Source organism: Haplochromis burtoni, unplaced genomic scaffold, assembly GCF_018398535.1.
Source record: "Haplochromis burtoni strain Fernald_Lab_line unplaced genomic scaffold, NCSU_Asbu1 Contig_1820, whole genome shotgun sequence".
NCBI classification, from domain to species: Eukaryota; Metazoa; Chordata; class Actinopteri; order Cichliformes; family Cichlidae; genus Haplochromis; species Haplochromis burtoni.
Window position 1 is genome coordinate 1 of NW_024584181.1, and position 21,791 is coordinate 21,791.

The following is a 21,791-nucleotide window of genomic DNA, read 5'->3' on the forward strand; positions in this document are numbered from 1 at the left end:
TTTTTGATTTTGGTATTTTTGGACTTCCATAAATGTCGACTCAACAAGGCTGAAGGAAAAGGTGGTACGCCTCACTGAAATGTTCACGTATTGAACAACAAGAAGTTCAACACCTTACAGATTTCTTCTGCTGTCCCCTGAAAAATGTTTGTTATTTTTGATCAGATTCTTCATGTAACCTTAACAATTTCATCTTGTTTGTGTACACACAACCATCTGCGTTAAAGAATGAAAGAAAAATAATAAAACTTCCTCTTTCTAACAGCGTGCTGAACTGTTGGTTCTTTAATGTCACGTTAAATGTGCTGTTTGTACAAAGAAAAAAGGACAAAGGGATCCATTCCCATGAAATCTCCCCAAATTAAAGCAGTAAGCACACAATTAATTTCAGCTCATTTTATTTGCATATGCAAAAGTATAGTGACAGCGTATAAATACATGTACATATATAACAAGGAGGCAGTAGACAATATTAGGAAGCAACAGTCCTGTGGCCTGTTTCGGTGTTTTAAGCTGCATAAGATGTAAAGCTCATAAAACATATGATTAATTTCAATCAGTACAGGCTTATGTGAACAGCATTGTTGGCAACAAAAACAAAAGAAGCTCTAAATGTTGCTGCTGCAGTCGTCAGTATCACAGCAGGCTGATGTGAGTGTTAATGCCAAGAAGCATTTGACATGAACTGCTCAGCTGACTGTAATCAGAAACGTCTCCATGTTAATATTTATCCAAACACTAAATCTGTTCACTAAAAAGCATTAACGCTGGAAAATAGTTAAGCTGCTAACAGTCGACATGATCCCGAGCAATGCTTGATTTCTGGGGAGCATTCTTCACATATACAGGATATACATGTACGGTTTGTTTAAATATACTGAATGATGTCATGCTTTTATACCTTTCCAACAACATGTCACAAACTAGTCTACCTACACATTTACGATACTTCTGAGTATTGTAAACAACTGAGCTGAAGCCAAACTACCGATCAACACACAGACTGAGCTGTAGTTCAGAACCAGACTATTAAAACGTAGAGGCAAAGTCACAGTGTGTACCCAGGCTGCATTTACACTATTTATAATATGACTATTAATTTCAATAAATCATGATTGTACCACCTGCTTTCTGCAAAACTGTGGTTGAAGTAACATGTGATACCAAACACTGCATGTTGCCCATAATCTGTTTAGCCTGCTTGGGTGGGACTTGAACCAAAACAACACAGTTTTTCTGAGCTGCAGTTAACCAGAAGGCATTTCTCTGAGTGAGTCTTTGTTCATTATGAAGAAGGCAATGCCAGGTGTGTTTTAGATTGGCAGGTTTTAACTTTGGCCTGATGTACATTGGAAAAAAAAAAAAAAATCAAGACAAATTTTTCTGCTTTGATCAGAATGAATGTTATTTGAGCTTATTGGTTATACATTAGAACACTTTTTGCATGTGTAAACCCAGCCTTTAGGACATTTAAGCAAAGGGTTAGGGGGAGATTCACTTTACTTTATTGGCATTAAGCACTAAGCATAAACTCAAACACACTTTTACTTTTTGCTCCATGTCCACCTTAGCCAACAGATTACATTTCATGTGGTGTTCCAGATAGCAAAATGCTCCCAGTGACACCAAAGCCTTAGTGTGTGATGACGGAGTTCATTTTAAGGTTATGATACGACCACTGTGCTGAAACTGAAATGCTCTGTTTGTTCCACTTGTTGGAGCGATGCTGTACTTCAGTTTGTTTTCACCAACTCATCAAACGTAGGATTCCTCAGCAAACAGGAGCTGGTCAAAGTCTGGCTCTGCTGTGGGATCGCTGCATCTCTTCACCCACTCCCTGCGGCTCTCCACCAGGGCAAGCGCCACCTGGTGGCTGCTCTGGGGATTGCTTTGGGGGTGAGAGGAGAAGTAGTCCCGCACTGCTTTGGTGGCACAGGGGGAGAGGCAGTAACGGGCCTCTGATGTGCCTCCTTGTGAATCCACCCCGGACACTTTCAACCCCGGGTCACTGGGCAACCTTGCCCGGGTGAAGGTGGCGGCTCGGTCCACAACTTGACGTCCCGGTTCGGAGCCGCGGCGCTGATATAGCCGGGCGTTGTGGTCCTGCTCTGTGGATTGAGACTTGGGTCGCTTGAATAGGGACAGTGATGGCCCCCCGTGCTTGTAAAACACAGACGGCAATGGCTGCTTCTGTTCAGTCTCATCACTTTGCACAGCACACTTCTGGGCGCTGGTATCACTCCTGGGATTTTTCTGTCTTAAAGTTATTGGGGCCTCTGGGGAATGGAACCAGGCAGATTTAGGGAACTGGAGGTTTCCTGTAGAGTGATAGTGTGAAGGGGGACTGGAGGAGTCCTGCTTGAGGAGCCCTGCTTTTCCCTTCACATGGCTCCCTCCTGCTCCACCTGCATCTTTGGGAGGTCTACAGGATGTTCTGGGTTTGGTTTGGCTGCCTGAGATCAGGTTTGCAGCTCCTTTCTCACCTGCTTTTCCTTTTTCTGGTTTCCCAGGTGTGAGCGATTTATCAGAAGGCCCTCCCTGGGTGGAGACAAAGGTAGATCACATAAACAACTGTCGGAAGTTTTAGTTCTTGAGCTTTGAGAGCTAATGTAGTCCAGAGAATCTAACCTCTAAGGTTCATCTATTCATCATTCAGGCTCTTCTAACTCCATCTTACAGTCTTTATACAGTAAGGGGAGCTGGCTCAGGCAAGTTTCTGAGGGAATATTGCTTCCATCTGTTACTTGGTCAGCTTTAGGTCAAACAGTCCAAAAAAGTTTCTAATATTATTATCAATACTCGTAATAATGCAATACAACAGGGATATAAATAAAATTGAACTGAATTATGGCAAACCTTGACGTGGACAAAACTGTTGGTAACTTTCCATTATAGAAAGAAAAACCCACAACAGTCACTGCAATAACTTGAAAAGGACACAAGCAGTATCCATTCATCCAGAGTAATAATTCATATTGGTTTACTGAAAATTAACCGCTCCAGCGGTCTCAGGTTTGAAGGGTGCACGTTAAACTTTAGTCACAGGAACATCAAGCTGTGTGGAGTTTTATAGCCTTTAACCACAATTCAAAAGTGGTCCACACATCAGGGGTGTCAGTGGTGTTCGGATAAAGTTCATCAGAGGATAAAGTCTAGGCTAGGTGAGGTGTTATCCAAATAAATGTTCCAGCTATCTGGCACCAGAAACACTAGTTTGTCTCATTCATGTCACCAGTGTAACACAGCACTTCATTTTTGTATTAAGCTGCCACCTGTCACACAAAACAGCTCCCCCAAAAAGGTTTTGGACAAAGTGAATGGTTGCCTGTAGGTCAGTGGTGTGAGACGTTTACATGGTGGGCCACATACAGCCCGCTTTGATCTTAAGTGGGCCAGACAACTGAAACGCTGCTTTCTGTCAGTGTAAAGAAGTCACATATTTAACTGTTTTTCTGCATCATAAAGAGAAAGCTGCTGTCAGAAAGGAAGACCTGTCAGCATAACTATTTGGACTTAAATTGTAAGAATTAAATGTGTAAAATTACAGAAAAGGTTCTCTTAGCTGATCGCCCAGACTGTCCAGTTTTTTTTTGTCTTGTTATTTTTTTAACTGTAGTCATAAAAAAAACCCAGACGTTTCTATAGTAGAAGGTGAAAAACAGAAACTTTTCTGTCATTTAATTGTTTATTGCTTAATGACTTTGTGTAGTATGAATGTTCATAAATTATAAGTCCAAGATTTCTGCTTGTGCTTGCTTGTGATGTGCCATGGCTCTGTGCTACATGCAGACATTTCTGCATCTCTGCCATTCAAAGACACTTTGCATATAGTTTATTTTATATAACATTCAGTACAGAACTCTACATTTTCAAGAAAGCAATTTTGTATTCAGTGTTTTCATAAAAGCCTTATTTTTATGCATTTATTAGGGAGAACACATGTGAGGTTTAAGGCCTGGACAAGTTTAAACCTTTTGTCCTCCACAATGGAAAAGTGCCTAATTGTTTGACACTCCTACTGTAGGGTTGTCAGAACAAATAACTAAACTGCTAGTGCTAGTGCTGCTAATGGTAAGCATATACTTGGCTTTGGTTCTCTGGATCGAAACTTCAATTCCATTCAATTAAATTTTATTTATACAGCACCAAATCACAACAACAGTTGGTTCAAGGTGCTTTGTATTGTAAGGTAGACCCTATAATAATGCAACAGAGAAAACCCAACAATCATATGACCCCCTATGAGCAAGCACTTTGGCGACAGTGGGAAGGAAAAACTCCCTTTTAACAGGAAGAAACCAGGCTCAGGGAAGGGCGGGGCCATCCGCTGTGACCGGTTGGGGTGAGAGAAGGAAGACAGGATAAAGACATGAAACTTGAAATGAGGATCCATTTTTTATAAAGTCTTACCTTCCTTAATCACAACTTTTTACAGGCAAGCAGTCCACACAGCAGAACTAAAGTCAAAATACTTGCTATTGCCATGTTTCACAGCTCACTAACAGCATCTGGTTGATACTGCCCTCTGGTGGTGTGTTGTTGCAGTGCATTACACAATACCTTCTGGGGTAGCAGTTAAACAGTGGGCGTAGATGTTTTTAGATCTTTTTCCCTCAAGAAACATTCCTAATTAGAGGCCACATTTCAAATGAGAGAGCGAGATCTTAATGATTTCTCTGGATACATTTAAAGGTACAAAGTACAGCCGGAACTTCATTCACTACCTCTTTAACAAACTATGTTAAAAAACCCCCCACTTATGTTAAACTATGTTTAATGTCCAGAAAGATTTTTAGGACATTAAATCACACGGGTTGATTCTTCACATTTTTTGATTGCATAAATTCATTTTGAAATTCTGGTAGGAAAGGAAGGGTGTGTGACTTGAACACAAAGGTTCCCTGGTCAACTACTGCAAGAGGATAAGGAACTGTAATCCACTGGAAGAGGTCAAATGTCACTGACCAAAAGCAATTCAAAACAAAGGCATATGATTGAACACAACATTTAAATGGGACTGCATTTAAATGCTTTGTTTTGAATATGATATGGGATGAAAATGTGGATTTGAATGATTTTACACCCAAACTGCGGTTTTACATAAAAACATCACATACCACTGCTTCACTTACTGCAGTCTTGTCCTCTTCTTGCTTCTCCAAGTTGTCTTGTTGGGTGAGTGAAAGTCTCCGGTCTTTCTTCAGCCATGAATTTGGGTGGAGACCCCTACAGCCCATTAATGTCCCCCAGCTGACGGGTTCTTTGGGTGGGGAATTTTTGGGGCAAATCTCCTGCTCTGCATGTTCAGTGGAGGCCAGTACAGAGCTGATGGTGAGGGGTGTAGAAGGGACAGAGGTGGAAAGAGATCCAGAGGAGGAGTTGGATGGCAGATACGTCTTTTTTGGGTAAAGGCCCCTTCTGGTTGCCCAGGTCTGGTCACCACTTAGGGAGTCTAGAGAATCAGGGGAGGAGCGGGTTGGTGCAGGGGAGGTGGGGGTGGATGAGAGGCTGGAGGAGCTGGCTTCCAACCCAGACTCACCTCCATACCTCCTATTTTGAACTCTGGAGTGCATTCTGGTGACTGTGTGGTTGCTAGGCTCCTTGGAAAGCTCTTCCTCACCGTCTTCATCCTCACCAGTGACACCATCTGTGCTGGCTGATGCGCATGGCCGAAACTTGGCCACATATGCTATAGCTGGCTCTGAACGCCGCCTCTGCATGTTCCGACCCTCTAGGGACAGCGACTCCAGGGTGGAAGAGGTGTCCACAGTTGGTGCATCCTGCCTGGGGCTGGAGAGGTCTAGTTCCTGTCTTCTGTGTCTTCCCAGTGGATTGAGACCTGGTTCTGGTGCAGTATCCTGGTCGTAATCACTGAATGTGAGGATGGAGTCCAAGCTCCCTTGGAGGGGTTTAGGCTGGAGGCACCTTCTGTTGCAAAGGCCTGGTGAGCCACCACTGCTGTTGTCTAACTCATTCTCGAGACTGTCATAGGATGAATCGGTCAGAGGGTAAATCCAGGATTCTGATAATCCCCAGGAAAATTATGGATAATTGGATAAGAAGAAGAAAAGAGAAGGAGGACACACACTATAAGAGATGTATGTAGGTGGGTGGAAAACAAGAAGCATAAACAATATTGTTAAATACTCTATGCAGTGATGTTTTTGTTTTCTGAGACCTTTATAGAAACCACAAAGTCCTTTGTTCTTGCTCTTTGACTGTCTGTGAAGACATTTGTTCACCTTTATCTTAATTCACCTTAATTTACCAAATCTGTACTTGCACTCCTCAGTGAAACTGGAATATACTTCTCGCAACAGAACAAAAGTTCGTGAGAGCTACAGAGGGAGGAGAGTAATATTTGCTGAATATAAGACACAAAGATACAACGTTACTAGCCTAACTTAAAACCTTTGTGAGTCTCTCACAAAAGCATCTTCATGTTGTTATTCAACACTGTGCACACAACGGTTAGCAACATCACAAAGCACTTCCATGTACTTTGTACAAAAATCTTTAGTATTTGATCATAAAATAAATAACATTACACACCGAAACAGCTTTTAAAATACAGCTGTTAATGGAATTCGGATTAAAAGTGCTAGATAATGCTACAATACATTGTTTAGGATTTTTCAGAATCTGAGAGTCTGTTTCTTTTCTTTGACTTTAATAAATACCTGTAGACTCACATGGCATGCAGTAAAACCAACACAAGAGCACTGTGTGCTGACAGGTATGCTCTTAAACACAGATTTCAGGTTTATATTAGCAGACTCATTTGTAATGAAGTAACTCTTCTTTGAATAAATATATTGGTCTACCTGATCAAGTAGCATTTATTTTGGGCAAGCAAGGCAATTAGTGCTTGTCCAGTGAAATCTAAAGATAGACCTCAATTAAAAAGTACTAAGTGAAAGCAGTTTATCTCCTTTCTTCTCAAACAGAACTCTGCTCGGTTCTCAGGATGTTTGCATCTATCCTTTGAAATACTGTCATCTTGGGGCCACAATTGGTTATAATCTTTTGAACATAGCACATCCCTCTTAGCAGTAACTTGATGATTGTCTGTAGCTGATTCATTTAGTGGACATCTGTAAATTGTAGCTACATCAAAATAACCTGGTTTACACTCCCTCAAATGGGCTCGGCACTCCTTCTTTAAATATTTATACCATGTCTATGTCATGAAGAACTTGTATGAGTATACAATGCATAAATGTATCAATTCAAATGCCATTAGACACACTTCATCCGTCAAATAATAGCACTCTTACCAATTAAGACTGTAGACATTTTAAACAAGCATTCAAGCATTCAGTGGCAACACAATTATTCAGGGTGATGAATTAGACATAAAGATAACAGAAAGTTCATTAAAGGCTCTCCAACTTGTGAGAGTTTAGCCTTGAGCAAACATTTGTCTCATTTGTTTGGGTACCTGTTCCCATCTCCTCACTGTTGAGTCTCTGTGGAGGCCCTCCGAACAGGGAGGAGGGATCCTCTCTGAGAATCTCCTGACAGTGTTCAATCATGAACTTCACCAACTCACAAACCTACAGGCAGAGAAAAGTGGATACTAAGCCAGTGTAGTAACATAGGTCGGAATGCCAGTCTTCAAGGCTGCGTGAAAGCACTTTAAGCATTTACAGTAAGCCAATTATCTGAGCAGATACTTGATGTTACAAAACTTCATACTATGTGGAACATTTCTCAGACTTTGCTCCGTTCCCGTCCCAAAAACAAGAAGTCAAACTGGTTGGAAATGAGAGCTTTCAGCCTCTATGAAGCAGACATTCCAGTAAGAAAACCTTGAAGGTGTTTAGTGTTATGCTGCTCTGACTAACACAAAAACAACTTTCAGTTGACTGTTTAATCAGCTTAATACGTTCTGTAACTAACATAGTAAAGACTTGAACGTGGGTTCATTTATCCTAGTCTCCATTAGGAAGATATTTTCCCCCAGACCAGCAGATCTGAAGTGGCAACTTCTCTGCTCTTTGTCACTGTTTTTGTTGTCTGCAGGTAAAAATAATGTTTTCCTTGTGAGTGAACTGTGAAGCTGCCCAGACTGATGTATTTAATTATGTTGCACTGATCCTACGATTCGAAGTCATCATAGGAGTGACAAACTCTGTCTGAGGTTTGGGTCAATTTGCAAAGCTGTTAAATTGATATTTCACCTTAGAGAAATTTTTTTTGAACAGGGCCTTGAGGAGAGACTCAGTATGGCACAATTGCATTCATTTAGCAAAACTTTGCTAACAAAAATTCTGATGTGATGCTGTTGATCTTCCACACTCACCTTCTTGGTTCCTTCTCCCTCCACCTCAGGGCTACACGGCACTCCAGGTGGCCAGAGCATGCTGGGAGCAATGCACACTGACAGATTAAAAGTAGTCATTTGGTTCTCCTGGGCATTGCCTTGGATACCGTGAAGAACAGCCAGCAGGTAGCGTAGCAGGAGTGCGTTCTCTTTGGGCAGCCGGCAAATCATCCTTCAGGGAGACAAAACAGTGATTGTGTAAAATGTGTTTTAGCTCCTGTGATTAATGTTCAAGCAGTACAGAGCGTGTTGTATGTTACCTCTGTACATCTTGCACCTGCTCCTCCTCCTCCTCCTCTTCTTCCAGCACCTCCATCCAGTCTTCATGGAGCTCACAGCTCAACAAGCTGCCCGGGATGCTGCGCAGGAAATCCTGAAGACAAGCATGCACCAACAGTAAAAGAAGAAAGAACATATCAATCGTGAAAGGAACAATTTTTTGTTCCACATAAGAAACCCTTTTGCTCCTCCCTGAGCCTGGTTGTGCCGGAGTTTCTTCCTGTTAAGATGGAGATCTTCCTTCCCACTGTCGCCAAGTGCTTGCTCATATGGGTCCTGTGATTGTTGGGGTTTTCTCTTTATTATTGTGGGGTCTTTATAACATAAAGCCTCTTAATTTGACTGTTGTTATTTGGCACTAACGAGCTCAAGCCTTTATAACATTACATAATCACACATTCTGATTACAGTTCTGAAGAGTTCATACAGATCATACATCCAATCCACGACAACCTGTTTCTCAACCGAATAATTGGGTCATTTTAGATCAAAAAGAGGACTGATCTGAAGTGTCAAACTTGGATCTCCAAGGGCCAAAACCATGCACTCTGAATATACTTAGAAGGAGCTTACCACACAACAAACTCACAGCAAACAGTTTCAAAACCCTTTAAAAAAAAAAAATCAATAAAAAAAGGGCAATTTAAGAAAATTGCAATACACCCTGATGCAAAAAAACATAATGACATTTTATTCTGATCTTGTGGATACATATCTACCTGTATCACCCTAAACCCTCGAGGGTTGGTGTCCTGCAACTTTTCCATGGCTGTATCCCAATTCAGGGTCTGCAGCCTTAAAGGCCGCATTTTAAGGCCGATTACGTCACAGTGGTGCGCCGAAGGCTGTCCCAGTTCAAAGGCTGCTCGAAATGCGGCCCTCAAATGCGTCCTTCATTTCCCTGAATTTTAAGGCTGTGGCAGTGTAGACTTCGTGGCCCAACATATTCCACAATTCATAGCGCGGCAGTCGGTGTGGATAATTTTGTGGAGCGGCTGAAGAGTAAACTGTGAAAAGTAAGTACTGAATATTATGTCACTTATTTATGTGCAAATGTTTAATAATGAAGAACATTAAAACATTACTGTTGGCCACATGTCGGCAAACTTATTTGCCATTAGAGATGTTTGTACGTTCAGCTTTTACTTGCTTTTAAAGCCTTTAAAATATAATAATAGAATAGTTGACCTTAATCTTATAGAGAATGTGATGATTTTGTGGATAATTAAAGTCAGTCATATATCCACAAACACAACAAGCTGAAAGTCAGTGATGCTGCTCAGTTTGCAGTCCTGAATATCACGGCACAAGCAGGATTCACTGCACTGTTAATGTTAGCTGTGTTATATTGCTGCCTCTGTTCGGTGGTGTCGAGCCAAACGGACTTAAACGTGTGTTTGAACGAGCTGACGGTTCATTCGTTAAGCTGAAAGAAAGATGCTTTAATCACAGGAGTCACACATGTGTCCACTGCACCATCTGGGAACTCTTCTTGTTTAGCACTCGTAATAACACAAACACTAAATCCTCCTGTTTGTAGCAGTGTGTACACCTGAGACTGTCACCTGTCTATCTGTCTGTCCTGCACTCTCTCTCTTTTTCTTTCTCTCTGATTGTGGAATAAAAGTATGAACATGTGTTTATAAGTTACACTTGTGTTTGAATCCTGCAGCTTATCACACATTTGATTTCCATGTGTGACAACTGCAAGTGTCCGGAGTGAGGACAGACTGAGGGACCCACTGCTGCACATCATCTGTGAGGCTTTGCACCCCTGATACATACTGAAGGAACAACATTTGTCTCTTATGTATAATACATCTATATATACACTGTCAAAGATACTTGAGTGTCTTTGAGTGAAGATTTAAGGTGTTAGGACATATAAATAGCTGCAACTTGAATCTTTACTGAAGCTCAGTATTTGACACAGAGTTCACCCACATGTGCTGTAGTGTACCTGCACATGTGATGTGACAATAGAAGTGATTTGATTTGAGAGTTCAAACTCACTGCTATAATAACTAATAATGATTAATATAATAACTATAATATTGGCCATATCATATTTACACTGACTTTAGTCTCATGAACAACATCAACTATTTGTTATTTACTAGATTAATCTTATATGATTGTTCAGCACAGATATGAAGTCCAACAATCATGTTTTACAGTCCTGTGGTCTCAGCCTCAGATACTTATTAAATCACACAAAGCTCATGTAGAAACAAACAAACAAATGAACAAAATATGTTCTCCTTCATTTCTGTCAACCACACGTTTCCAGCTATCATGGTTGCTAGGCAACCTGGGCAGCGCGACGGAGGCTAGACCGTCCCATTTCACAAGCCTCACACTTCCGTCTTTGAGTACGCGGCCCTTGAGGACCGTTGAGGCTGCGTACTTTAAGGCTGCAGACCCTATACAGCCCATGTGTCCCTGTTGATGAATCTAACTGCACATTCAAATTAAACTTGTCTCTGTCAGTTGAGATGTGAAGATGTGATGGGGTAATAGAAACGTAGCTGTAGTTGAGAGTTTTTCTTTTGTGCTAAATGTACTTGAATTGAAATCACTATCAACTGCTTTGTTGTCAAGCTGTGTAAGCTAGCCTGTTAGCTTGTAGGTGCTGTGGAGATGACGCAGGCTACACGAGCACCGATTGTATAGATGTAGATAAGAACCTATAGGTGGTTTAGGGCATTCTGCAAATTAATCATCCTTTAGTGAGTTGAGCGCCTTAGGAAACAAATCCACATTGTAATCTTGAGTGTGCCCGTTGGCTCATGTGACAATGTATTCAGTCCTGTGCTATGTTGTTGTTGCAACAGATACATATTCCCAAGTCTGAAATTGTGCAACAGCACAACAGTGGAAAACACATTCAGATTAATTGATGGGAGTGCATGTATGAAGAACTTTTGTTCCTGAATCCAGTAGGTTCTGGTTGGTCTGTTTAAGTCGGAGTAAAAAAGTCCTCTTACATAAAGTGACAATAACCTGGCAAGAAATTATTCAGTGTTAATTGGAAGTAACAATTAACACTGAATAACACAGAATTATTTCGAATTAACACTGAATGCGCTGTGTGAAGACGTTGTCGAGTTTAAGCACTCATACACAGAGGCTCTGTTATCCCTCCAGATTAAACAAGATTATAGTCCAGATTATATTAACAAGCGTACTATGCTCCTCTGCTATGAACAGGCTGTCCTGCAGCTGCGTACACTACAGAGATGCAGAAGAAGCTGATTAATGCTGTCTTAACAGATGTGGGTCAGTAAGCGTCAGAGATTCACGTACACAAAGAGCACACCATGGTGCTGTAAACCAATCTCCCACCTTAAAGACTCCAGCTATGATGAAGATGTGGTCTCGCGTCAGAGGAAGCTGAGATTCTCCAGCATCCAGAGCATCCCGCAGCTCCCTGACAGCTCGGGCGCCTGCCGGCCGACGGAAAATCCCACGCGTCCACGAACCCTCGTGGTACAGAAATGTCAACATGTCCTGTGAGAGAGAAGAGATAAAAATTAGAGAGGGCATCCTTGTTTATTCTTTTAAAGGTACAGTGTGTAAAATCTCACCACTAGATGTCAGTAAATTGCAGATTGCTGTCAGCTGTTATTTCTCCCTTCCGAATTCAAGTGCATAATCCAGCCAGCCTGGTTGTTGTGGGACAAACAAGTCAGGCCATGGTTCTGTACTGAGTGTAGGGTATAAGTCCATTGTTTGCCCCAGCTAGCAATATGCTGGTGTTCATTTCTATTCACTCTGAAGGAACGTGCAGCATTTCGTAAAAGGAGTTCAATACGAGTTGATGAGCTAGTGAAGCTCATTTCTTTGACACAAAGCAAATAAACTCACAGGATGTGAGAATCAAACTGTTTATCTGAGCAAAACCATAATTTTTTAGGACACTTTTTTAAAAAAGTTTTTAAATTTGAGGTTATTGAGTTATTGAGCTGTATACCTACTTTGCCAAGATGAGGAAAAAGGCCCAAACTCAAAGCCAGTGAAAATATGCAGCCAATGCTTAAAAATAAGCTCTTTTATTGCACAAACCAAGTCCAAAGAATTGTCTTTAGACCTCTGAGATCTGGGGAAGTTCCCAATAAGCACAGAGGCCTCCATGATCCATAAATGGAAGAAGTTTAGAACCAGGAAGACTCTTCTTAAATCTGGCCACTCTGAGAGATAAGGGTAGAAAAGCCTTAGTCAGACAGGTGACCAAGAACTGGATGGTAACTATGACAAAGCTCCAGCTCTGTGGAGAGAGGAGACCCGTCCAGGAGAACAACCACCTTTGCATCCATCAGTGTAGATTAGCGAGATGGAAGCACGTGATAGCTGGCCTGGAGTTTGCCAAAAGGCACCTGAGAGACTCTCAAACTATGAGAAACAAAGTTTTCTGGTCTGATGAACTCTTTAACCTGAATGCCAAGTGTCATGTCTGGAAGAAACCAGGCACTGCCCATCACCAGGCCAATACCATCCCTAAAGTGAAGCACGGTGGTTTCAGTAACATGCTGTGGGAATATGTTTATAGCAGCAGGGTCGAGGGAAAGATGAATGCAGCAATGCACAGAGACATTCTTGATGATAACCTGCTTCAGAAAACCAGAGCACTCTGGACTTTAGACTGGGGAAAAGCTTCATCTTGCAACAGGACAACAACCTAAGCACACAGCCATAACAAAGGAGTGGCTTTGGGACCACTCTGTGAATGTCCTTGAGCGCCCGGCCAGAGCTCAGACTTGAATCCAACTGAACAACTCTGGAGAGCTCTGAAAATAGCTGTGTACTGACACTACCCATCCAACCTGATGGAGCTTGAGAGGTTCTGCAAAGAAAAATGGGAAAACTGCCCAAAAATAAGTGTCAAAGATTGTATCAACAGGTTAAGATTTCAGGTTAATATTTACATTCATGCTGATCTGTAAGATGTCAATAAAAACGTCCATGAACCAAATGAAATGTGTGCTTTCTGTCACTCAGTGCACACGCTCACCATGACTGGCTTTGGCAGAGTGTCCCCTGCACAAACGGAGCTGAGTGGCTGGCCGAACAAACAGCCTCGCGCAGTGCTGAGGGACAGCTCATTCAGGTTCGAGGAGGAGCCTCGCCAGAAGGCCCAGGCGATGAGCGAGCGCCTCCTTTTGAATGGCTTCCCAGAGAAATCTGAAGAGATGACAGCAGCCCAGAAAGCATGAAATTGTAATGCTCTAATTTTTATTTTGAATTTCTTTGACACAGAATGGATGATTTTACCTGTGTGCTGTTGTGGCGGCTCAACAGGTCGAGGCTTGAGGATGAACTGAAACTGCTTGTACACCTGCAGCTGCTCTGCCTTCAGTCTGTCTGCAGGTGGAGCAGCAGCATCCCTGCCTCCTCCCTGAGAGTATCTCACATGACTCATGTGGATGCTGAAGGGAAACTCATGACCTAAGAGAGAGAGAAGAAGAGACAATAGTGCTCCCTGAAGGCTCAGTGTTGTTGCTATAAAACAAGATCACATTATGAGTGAGCACACACTCTCTCTGGAGCTACATCACACTCGTCTCCAGGGATGAAAGGTACTAGTGTGCCTAAAAAAACCCATCTCACCCCTGTGTCATGCACATGAAGATCAAAAGGAAGAGAATCACACAGCTGGTTCAGGAAACAAACTAAATACAGAAAAACAACTGACAGTCTGTTCAACTAGTGTGCCCCAAGCTCACCTACCAATTAGAGGATAAGGGGCGTTGTCCCTCTTGGAGAGGACCCACAGCTGGAAGTCTTTGATATTTCCCTAAAAATAGAAAAGAAAAAGAAAGATGAAGAGTCAAGGAGTCAGGAAAACAAAATACACAAAGGAGTCCTGAGAGAAAACCACAGCAGGCAGAGCAGAGATGCGTATTCTTTTTGACTTTTCACATGCTTTTTGTGTTCACACAACCGTGGGGTAAGTAAGAAAACACAGTACTGAGCTTCACTGGCTTTTTGCAAGGTCGGGCACTGTTTCTTTCATCAGATGGCCAAAGTGAGTATGATAAAATAGGTAAAGAGCCACACACTGGACATTTGAATTGAAACATGACAACTTAATAATAATCAGAGGTGCGGTGCTGTGTATTAAGGTAAAAGAACACCGCTCATACTCAACTACAAACAAGCACATGGCTAAACGTTGGATTGACTTTATGAATAAAGTGTTTTTGGATTATTACTTACGATGATGCCAAACTGCTGCAGGGCCAGGCGGATCACCTCATTGGTTGAATCTGAGTTGCTGACTGGGATTGTTTTGGCCTAATTACAGGAAAAGCAGCACAGAAACACAGGAGATACTGATGAGGAGGACGAACAGAGCATCACACTGCAGTGCGAGTTGTAACAACACCCTACAGTTGTACTAGTATACACAAATAAATCAGCTGTAGGCCCTACAGTTTAAAACTTACAAGAGCAAATGTATTGATTCCTTTCCCGTACACCCTCACAGGTATGGTTTTTGGTTCTTCTATCTCTTTTTCTTCTTTTATACGACTGGAAAGGAAATAGTGCCTGTAAGAATAACTCTTTCTCTAACACACACAGTAAATACGATACTTTGTTGACAAATGAAGGAAGTGTACCTCTTAAGGAGGGCGAGCCATTTCTCCTTCTGTTCTGCTGAGCTGAAGGGAAGCACAAACATCAAAAGAGCATCATGTATCACTGCAGACTGTGTGTGTGCGTTCATGTGCGTCAGTGAGTGGGTCATAATACTAACTGTTTTGCTTTTTTTTAAGTACAGCAACTTGCAGCATTCTGCAGAATTTCAGGTTGCAGGTCACAAAGTCAAGCTTAGCTAGAATCTCAGCCTACCAGATCAGCTGATCTCAGTCCCAGCCCTTTCGCACATCCACTTCACGCAGGTAGGGTGTGATATTTAGTTGCTTTGGTCTGCACACAGTTGCCGCAGATCTGCAAACCACTTTGCAACCCACTGATCTATGTGTCTGTTCTGTGGGTCTTGCTGGTGCTCATGCCACACGCAAAATATGCAAACTACTGGAGACGGTGTTACTGCTTAATCCATGACTATAAAACTTTTACAGCCACAGTACACCCGCTGCTTCACAGTCTGTTGCTAACGTTCTCAGCAAACACTTCTAAGCCTGCTGTTAAGGCTCAGGTAGCTGCTGCAGTATTGACCTGAACGATAGGTGTTACCACACAGACAATACCAACACATAACCGCCGATATAGGAAAAGAGGAAATCCAAACTGAAAGCCAAGACATTGCAGAGTGCAGAAATAAGACCTAAACTGTGGCATGTCCCAGCAGTTGTGACGTCAAATTTGTCGCACAGCTCCAGGTGACAAGGGGTCAGCGGTGAGCATAAAAAACAGCCTTAGTCTTCCTTCAGAGTAGGATTCCTGCAATGACTTCAGGCAATGTGGTGTTACTTCTCTTGACAACATCAAGTTGATGTCTCCCAATTTTCTTTTTCTTTAGTGAAGATTTGATGCAAAACATAAAGGCGTTACCCTTTTTCTCTTTGCTAATGGGTTCTTCCAAGATTTCCTGGAGCAAAGCAACACTCCAAAACATACTCATTTAAACCCCACACCCCAAATTCTACAGATTCAAATAATTCCAAGACATTTTGACTAACCCTGCTAACAAACAGAAGAACAAAGAAAAAGTGTCACATATCTAACAGAAAATTTACTTGCCCTTTGTTTCTGTCCTAACCAAGCTGACATGATTCAGGGTGCATCAAATCCTGCTTTGTAGCTCAATCAGCGCCTCTTGGCCTATATTCTTACTATGCTGCTCAAACTTCATCAGCTCCCTGGACATATAGATAACATCACCTGGCAACTGTGGCAAAGATCAGCATGTCTCTCTCTTCCAAGACACGTGGAAGCTCGAAACAAACAGAATGCTAAAGGCAAAAAAGTCTCTTCTTCCACTATTCAAATGTTTAAATTGACACTTTTATTTATATATATATATATATATATATATATCGTGAACCTCAGTTCACGATGAAATACTTTTACTCCTCATCATAAAAGCAGGAATCAGAACTTCCTTTTGAAAATAATGGATAAGAACAAGGCCTGATGTGTTAATGGTTGCACGGTAGGATGTCACTGAGCTCTTTTGCCTCATCCTGTCTGTTTTCTGTTCCTTTGGCATTTAAGGTCAAGTTTACAGCATCAGCAGCATATTTTCTGTGGAAACATAAACACCTTCACAGCTGCTGACGTGAGGCAGCGTCAGCGTGAACAAAGTTTGTACAAATGTCGTTTCTGGGTCAACCACATCAGAATGAGCCCATGTTAAGGACTTCTACACACCTTGGTATAAAAGCAAATGTGTTAAAATAAGTACAATTCACCACCGTGTATGTGTGTGTGTGAATATTTGTGTCCGTATGAGTGCAGCATGTGTGTAATACTGCTGTGCATCTTTGTGTGTGATACCTAAAGGTAGCGACACAGTTGCAGGTGGGCCACCCCATTACAAAGCTCCTCTCTGGGTTTGTGCTACCCTCACACACCTCGTCCATGCAGCCTGCCGTCCACATCTCACACACACGCACCTGGGCTTTCTGCTTGAAGTGGTTGGCTGACCTAGGAACAGAACACACACACACCTTACACTTAAACCTTGCACCCAGGCATTAACCTAATTACCGTGTGAAGGACAGGAAGAACAGCCAAAATGTTCCTAATCTGCTTCACAGAAAGAAAAGAATACACACACACACACGTCGGGTATTCATATCTTGTGGGACATCTAATTAACATAATGCTTTCCCTAGCCCCTTAGCCTAAGCCTAACAATTTGAGTCTCAAAAATGCCTTCAAACTTGTGGGGACCAGGATTTTGGTCCCCATAAGGGCTGTTGATCCACAAGTATAGTGAACTTCTAATTTCTGGTCCCCACAAAGATATGAATACATGCTCACACACAAACACGCACGCAAGCACACACAGTTGTGCTTACTTAGCTTTGGCAACCACCAGAATGTCAGTAAAGAGGAAGAGGTGTCTGTCCTGAGTCTGCATCCCCGTCTTTAACTGAGCATGTCCTTGGAGAAGAAACGACCTATCAGAACTAGTCAGGAAGGACTGGATCAGCGGACACGTCTCTGGACACATGGGAACCAGGAAGCTTTCCCTGGAACATGAATAAATGGAACAGATTAACCTCAATACACTGCGACAACTTATGATTCATCTCTTTCACTTAATCAGTGGGGTTCTCTATGAGTTTGGTGGTTTTTCCAGCAGCCCTTCACATTAAAAGCTTTGGCTCTGTTTAAACTAGAAGAACAGCAGCTTCTTCCTGCTCTGCTGCTATTCCAGCCAATAATATCAAATATTATGTGTTAATTGTCTGCTGTGGTTCAAAAGCGTGCAGTTTGGGTAATTAGAGCAAGGTCGAAGACCATCAGCAGTACATCAAAGATGACAAGCAAGTGATGTCCTTCAAGGAGAAGCTGCTCAGTTACATGGCAGGCCCTCCCCAAATCACTTTACTCTGAAAGTTTTACTCGATAAGAGTTGAAAGTAGCAATTGAACTAATAAACTCATCAAGACAGTGCTGAGTTAATAGATGATGCCTTGAATGCATCACAGTGTGAGGGTGTGTGAAGGTTCTATAGGCAAAACAGAAGTGCTTAGCTGAAGTAGAAAAGCATTGTATAAGTATCAATCCATTTATCAAGGGTGGAATTTCAAAGAAAAATAAAGAACACCAGTTACAACAGTGAAATTCTCTCCACTCATTTCTTCTCACATTTAGTAATTTAATATGACTAAAGATCTTTACAAACAGAGCATATTTAAGCACTTTCACAAAATGCTAACAAACTTATGTAGCACTGTACTGTAATACTTTTAAACAATAACATTCAGAGTTCATATGTAGGTTTATAACATTTTTGAAAGTTGAAATGATCTCAGCATATCAGTGAGTTATACTATCAGATGAAAAACACAGCATTAATTTACATGATGATCTAAGTCACCTGTTAATCTTTCGAGGCACTCTCACAATAGTGTCACACTGTAGGACGCTACATCCTTCTTTTATATACAGTCTATCACTGCGACCCCATACAGAATCCAAAAGTAATTAATGTTTGCTTTTTTTCCCCTTTTGAAATTAAATGTTAATTTTTAAGATAAACTGTATGTCATCTGATGGGAAAGGGGAGTAGGAACCATGAATTGTACTTGTTATTAACCTCTGGCTCTCTTCCACAGCGGTTCTCTTATCCTGTCCTCATTATCTCACCCCAACCGGTTGCAGCAGATGGCCGCACCTCCCTGAGCCTGGCTCTGCTGGAGGTTTCTTCCTGTTAAAAAGGAGTTTTTCCTTCCCACTGTTGCTGGAGTCGCTAGAGGAGGTCATATGACTGTTGGGTTTGGCCTTGAGGCGACTGCTGTTGTAATTTGGCGCTGTATAAATAAAATTGAATTGAATATAAATATTGTACCTGAGACAAAAGAGCAAACAGCCTTCACCTGAATGCTTCATGCCTCAGGAATGTTCTACTACAATAATTACTTTGATATGACCTGTGCTACCACTTCTTATTTAATAGAGTAACTTGTTTTTGAAGCAGCGTGACTCACTTATAATGCTAAGCAGCAGCTAACTCATTGGTCAAAACTTTTCTGTCTTGCAAGAAGATATTTGGAGGTTTACAACATTAGTTTATCTCAAAGCATCTTTGGACGTCCCTGTAGGTAATAAAAAAGAGTCAGCCTCTGCCTCTTAGGCCGAGAGGTTAGTGTCTCTGTTATTAGATTATTCACTTCAGATCTCTGTCTCTTTCTGGTATCCTTAATCACCCAACACAAGATAGCCTGCAAGTACATCAAAGCACTCTCCCTTATGTAAAGTTCACGGGAGTCACTGGTGAGTAGGGTGCGAGTGAAGTACTCTGGAAGCCAGAGAAGAACTTTTAAAAGTTTTATTGATGAATTTTTTGTTTTTCCCTCACTGGTCTAGCCCTTTTTCTTCTGCTATTTTTACAATATAAATTCCAATTCGTATTAACTACTAATTAATTCTCAGGCATCTCACTTATACTGTTAATTGTTTCACATTTTATATGAAGCATTACTCAGTTCATATTAACTAAAAAAAAGAAATAGGATGGAGACAAAAGTACGTAGGTAATATAAGTTAGGAACATGAACCCTAATTAGTGAAAATGGGATTCCTGTTAACAACCACACTTGTAACACACTTGAAAAGTATTTAATATTCCTAAAATGTATTTGAGTAAAAACAGAATTACATGATGAGACAAGTCATAAACAGTCATGTACTTAAGATGCTGCTGTATAAAGGAAGTGGATACCAGATTTAAAGAGCCCATTAAACTGCTTTACAACTGTATGGCTCACTGCACATGTACAGTGTTTCTAGTATGCACTTCCATTCGCTTCTTAAAACTAAATAAATTTTTTCAGACCTTGGAAAGGTTTTATATACCCACACTGAATACAATTATGTGCAAATCATTTAATCTACACTTGAAGTTCTGAACCCCACTGTAACTGGGTTTGTTGTTACACCACAAATGCACGTTTAAGCTCAAGAAGACAAGAAGGATTTTATTTTCTCTAACTTTCCTACCGCAAATTGTTATTCAAACAATTTGGAAAAAAGGCCGAGTGGTGCTGCTATCTCTCTTCATACACCTGTGCCAGCATCTCAGAAGTCCACTAATTAATCCTATTGTTCCAATGGGAACAAGAGTCTACGTAGTAAAGGCACCCCGCCAAAAATCAGTCCTGTACCTTAAGTCCTGATAAACCTTAAATTCTTGAGTTTTTGTAAGGACCAAACAAGCAAAAAATAATGTGTTAATTAGTGGGTTTCAGGACTGCTTTGAGCCTATTTGGTTACCTTTGGACAGGACCAGGCAAGCGCTTTACCCTTTTTCCAGTCTTTATTTCATGCCAAGCAACCCTATGAGTAACTTAGAAATGGTGTCATCACCAGCAGAGCAGCTCCACACCTACTGTATACATGATTTACACGTTCAGCACTATCTGCAGCACATTTAGCATAGTAGTATCACAGCTACTCTGACAGAGTGCAGTCAGGTGGTGTCTTCATTGTAACTTGCTGACTAGTTTTATAAAATTCTTTGTTGAAAATCAAATAAATAACCCCGTCATCTTCTCTTTTTATCTTTATTTATTATCACACAACATACAATATGAGCTCATATGTTGATATCTGAATTGACCCACCTACTCTGTAGCTGGTGAATCTAAATTGGATATTGATGTGAGATGGATAAAGTGTATAAAAATCTGTATGAATAAATGTTTAAATGTGGTTTGTCTAAAGGTGCTTTGAGTGGTCACTGGAAATGTGCTATACAAGTGCCAGTCCCTATAAATGTATGTGCCAAAATGTAGAGCTACAGTTGCTTTATAGTTTGCATACACTCACCAAGGGCATGAATGTCATGACAATTTTGGCCTTTTAATCATTTTTTTAAACGGTTCCTGTTGTAGAGTGCACTGATTGCACAGCAAACCTATTTAATGATTTGTCAAAACTTTGCAAAAGTCTGGGACAAGTCCCAAACTGTCATCCTCAGAGAGAAGAAGGGAGGAAATTGGTTAAGATTGGTTAAGATCAGGGGTCCCCAACTTCAGGCCTCGAGGGCCGGTGTCCTGCAGGTTTTAGATCTCACCCTGGGTCTACATACCTGAATCAAATGATTAGTCCATTACCAGGCCTCTGGAGAACTGGAGAGGTCATTTAGCCATTTGAATCAGCTGTGATGGATCAAGGACACATCTAAAAACTGCAGGACACCAGCCCTCAAGGCCTGGAGTTGGGGACCACTGGTTAAGATGTTCAGCAACAACCCATGAACTTCAAGACTTAAGCCTGCCATGAACTGGAAACTGCTGGAACACCAGTGTCCTTGTCCACAGTGAAGCGACTTCTATAACACCATGGACCGAAAGGGTGCCTACAAAGACAGGAGCCCCTGGTCCAAAGTTGGAACCTCCAAGCTTGAGTAAAATTTCAGCTTCCAATTAGGGCAAGAAAAATGTCTCTGATGAAAGGTTTTATGGTCAGATGAACAGACAAATGAAATCAAATCAAATCACTTTTATTGTCACATCACATGTGCAGGTACATTGGTACAGCACAT

General features: G+C 41.4%; 1 protein-coding gene across 2 annotated transcripts; it reads right to left on the minus strand.

The window, feature by feature from the left end:
• Positions 1-381: 381 nt before the first annotated feature.
• Positions 382-17,769, minus strand: LOC102301041 (rho GTPase-activating protein 20; the record flags this gene model as incomplete). 2 transcript variants are annotated; one of them, XM_005952563.3, is given in 14 exon segments in its annotated part: positions 382-2,538; positions 5,133-6,022; positions 7,442-7,556; positions 8,306-8,498; positions 8,587-8,699; positions 11,951-12,115; positions 13,617-13,786; positions 13,877-14,050; positions 14,333-14,399; positions 14,822-14,899; positions 15,052-15,136; positions 15,226-15,267; positions 17,069-17,218; positions 17,596-17,769. In XM_005952563.3, coding segments are annotated over 14 exon segments (3,199 nt in total), but the record flags the coding sequence as incomplete, so codon positions are not given.
• Positions 17,770-21,791: the final 4,022 nt, after the last annotated feature.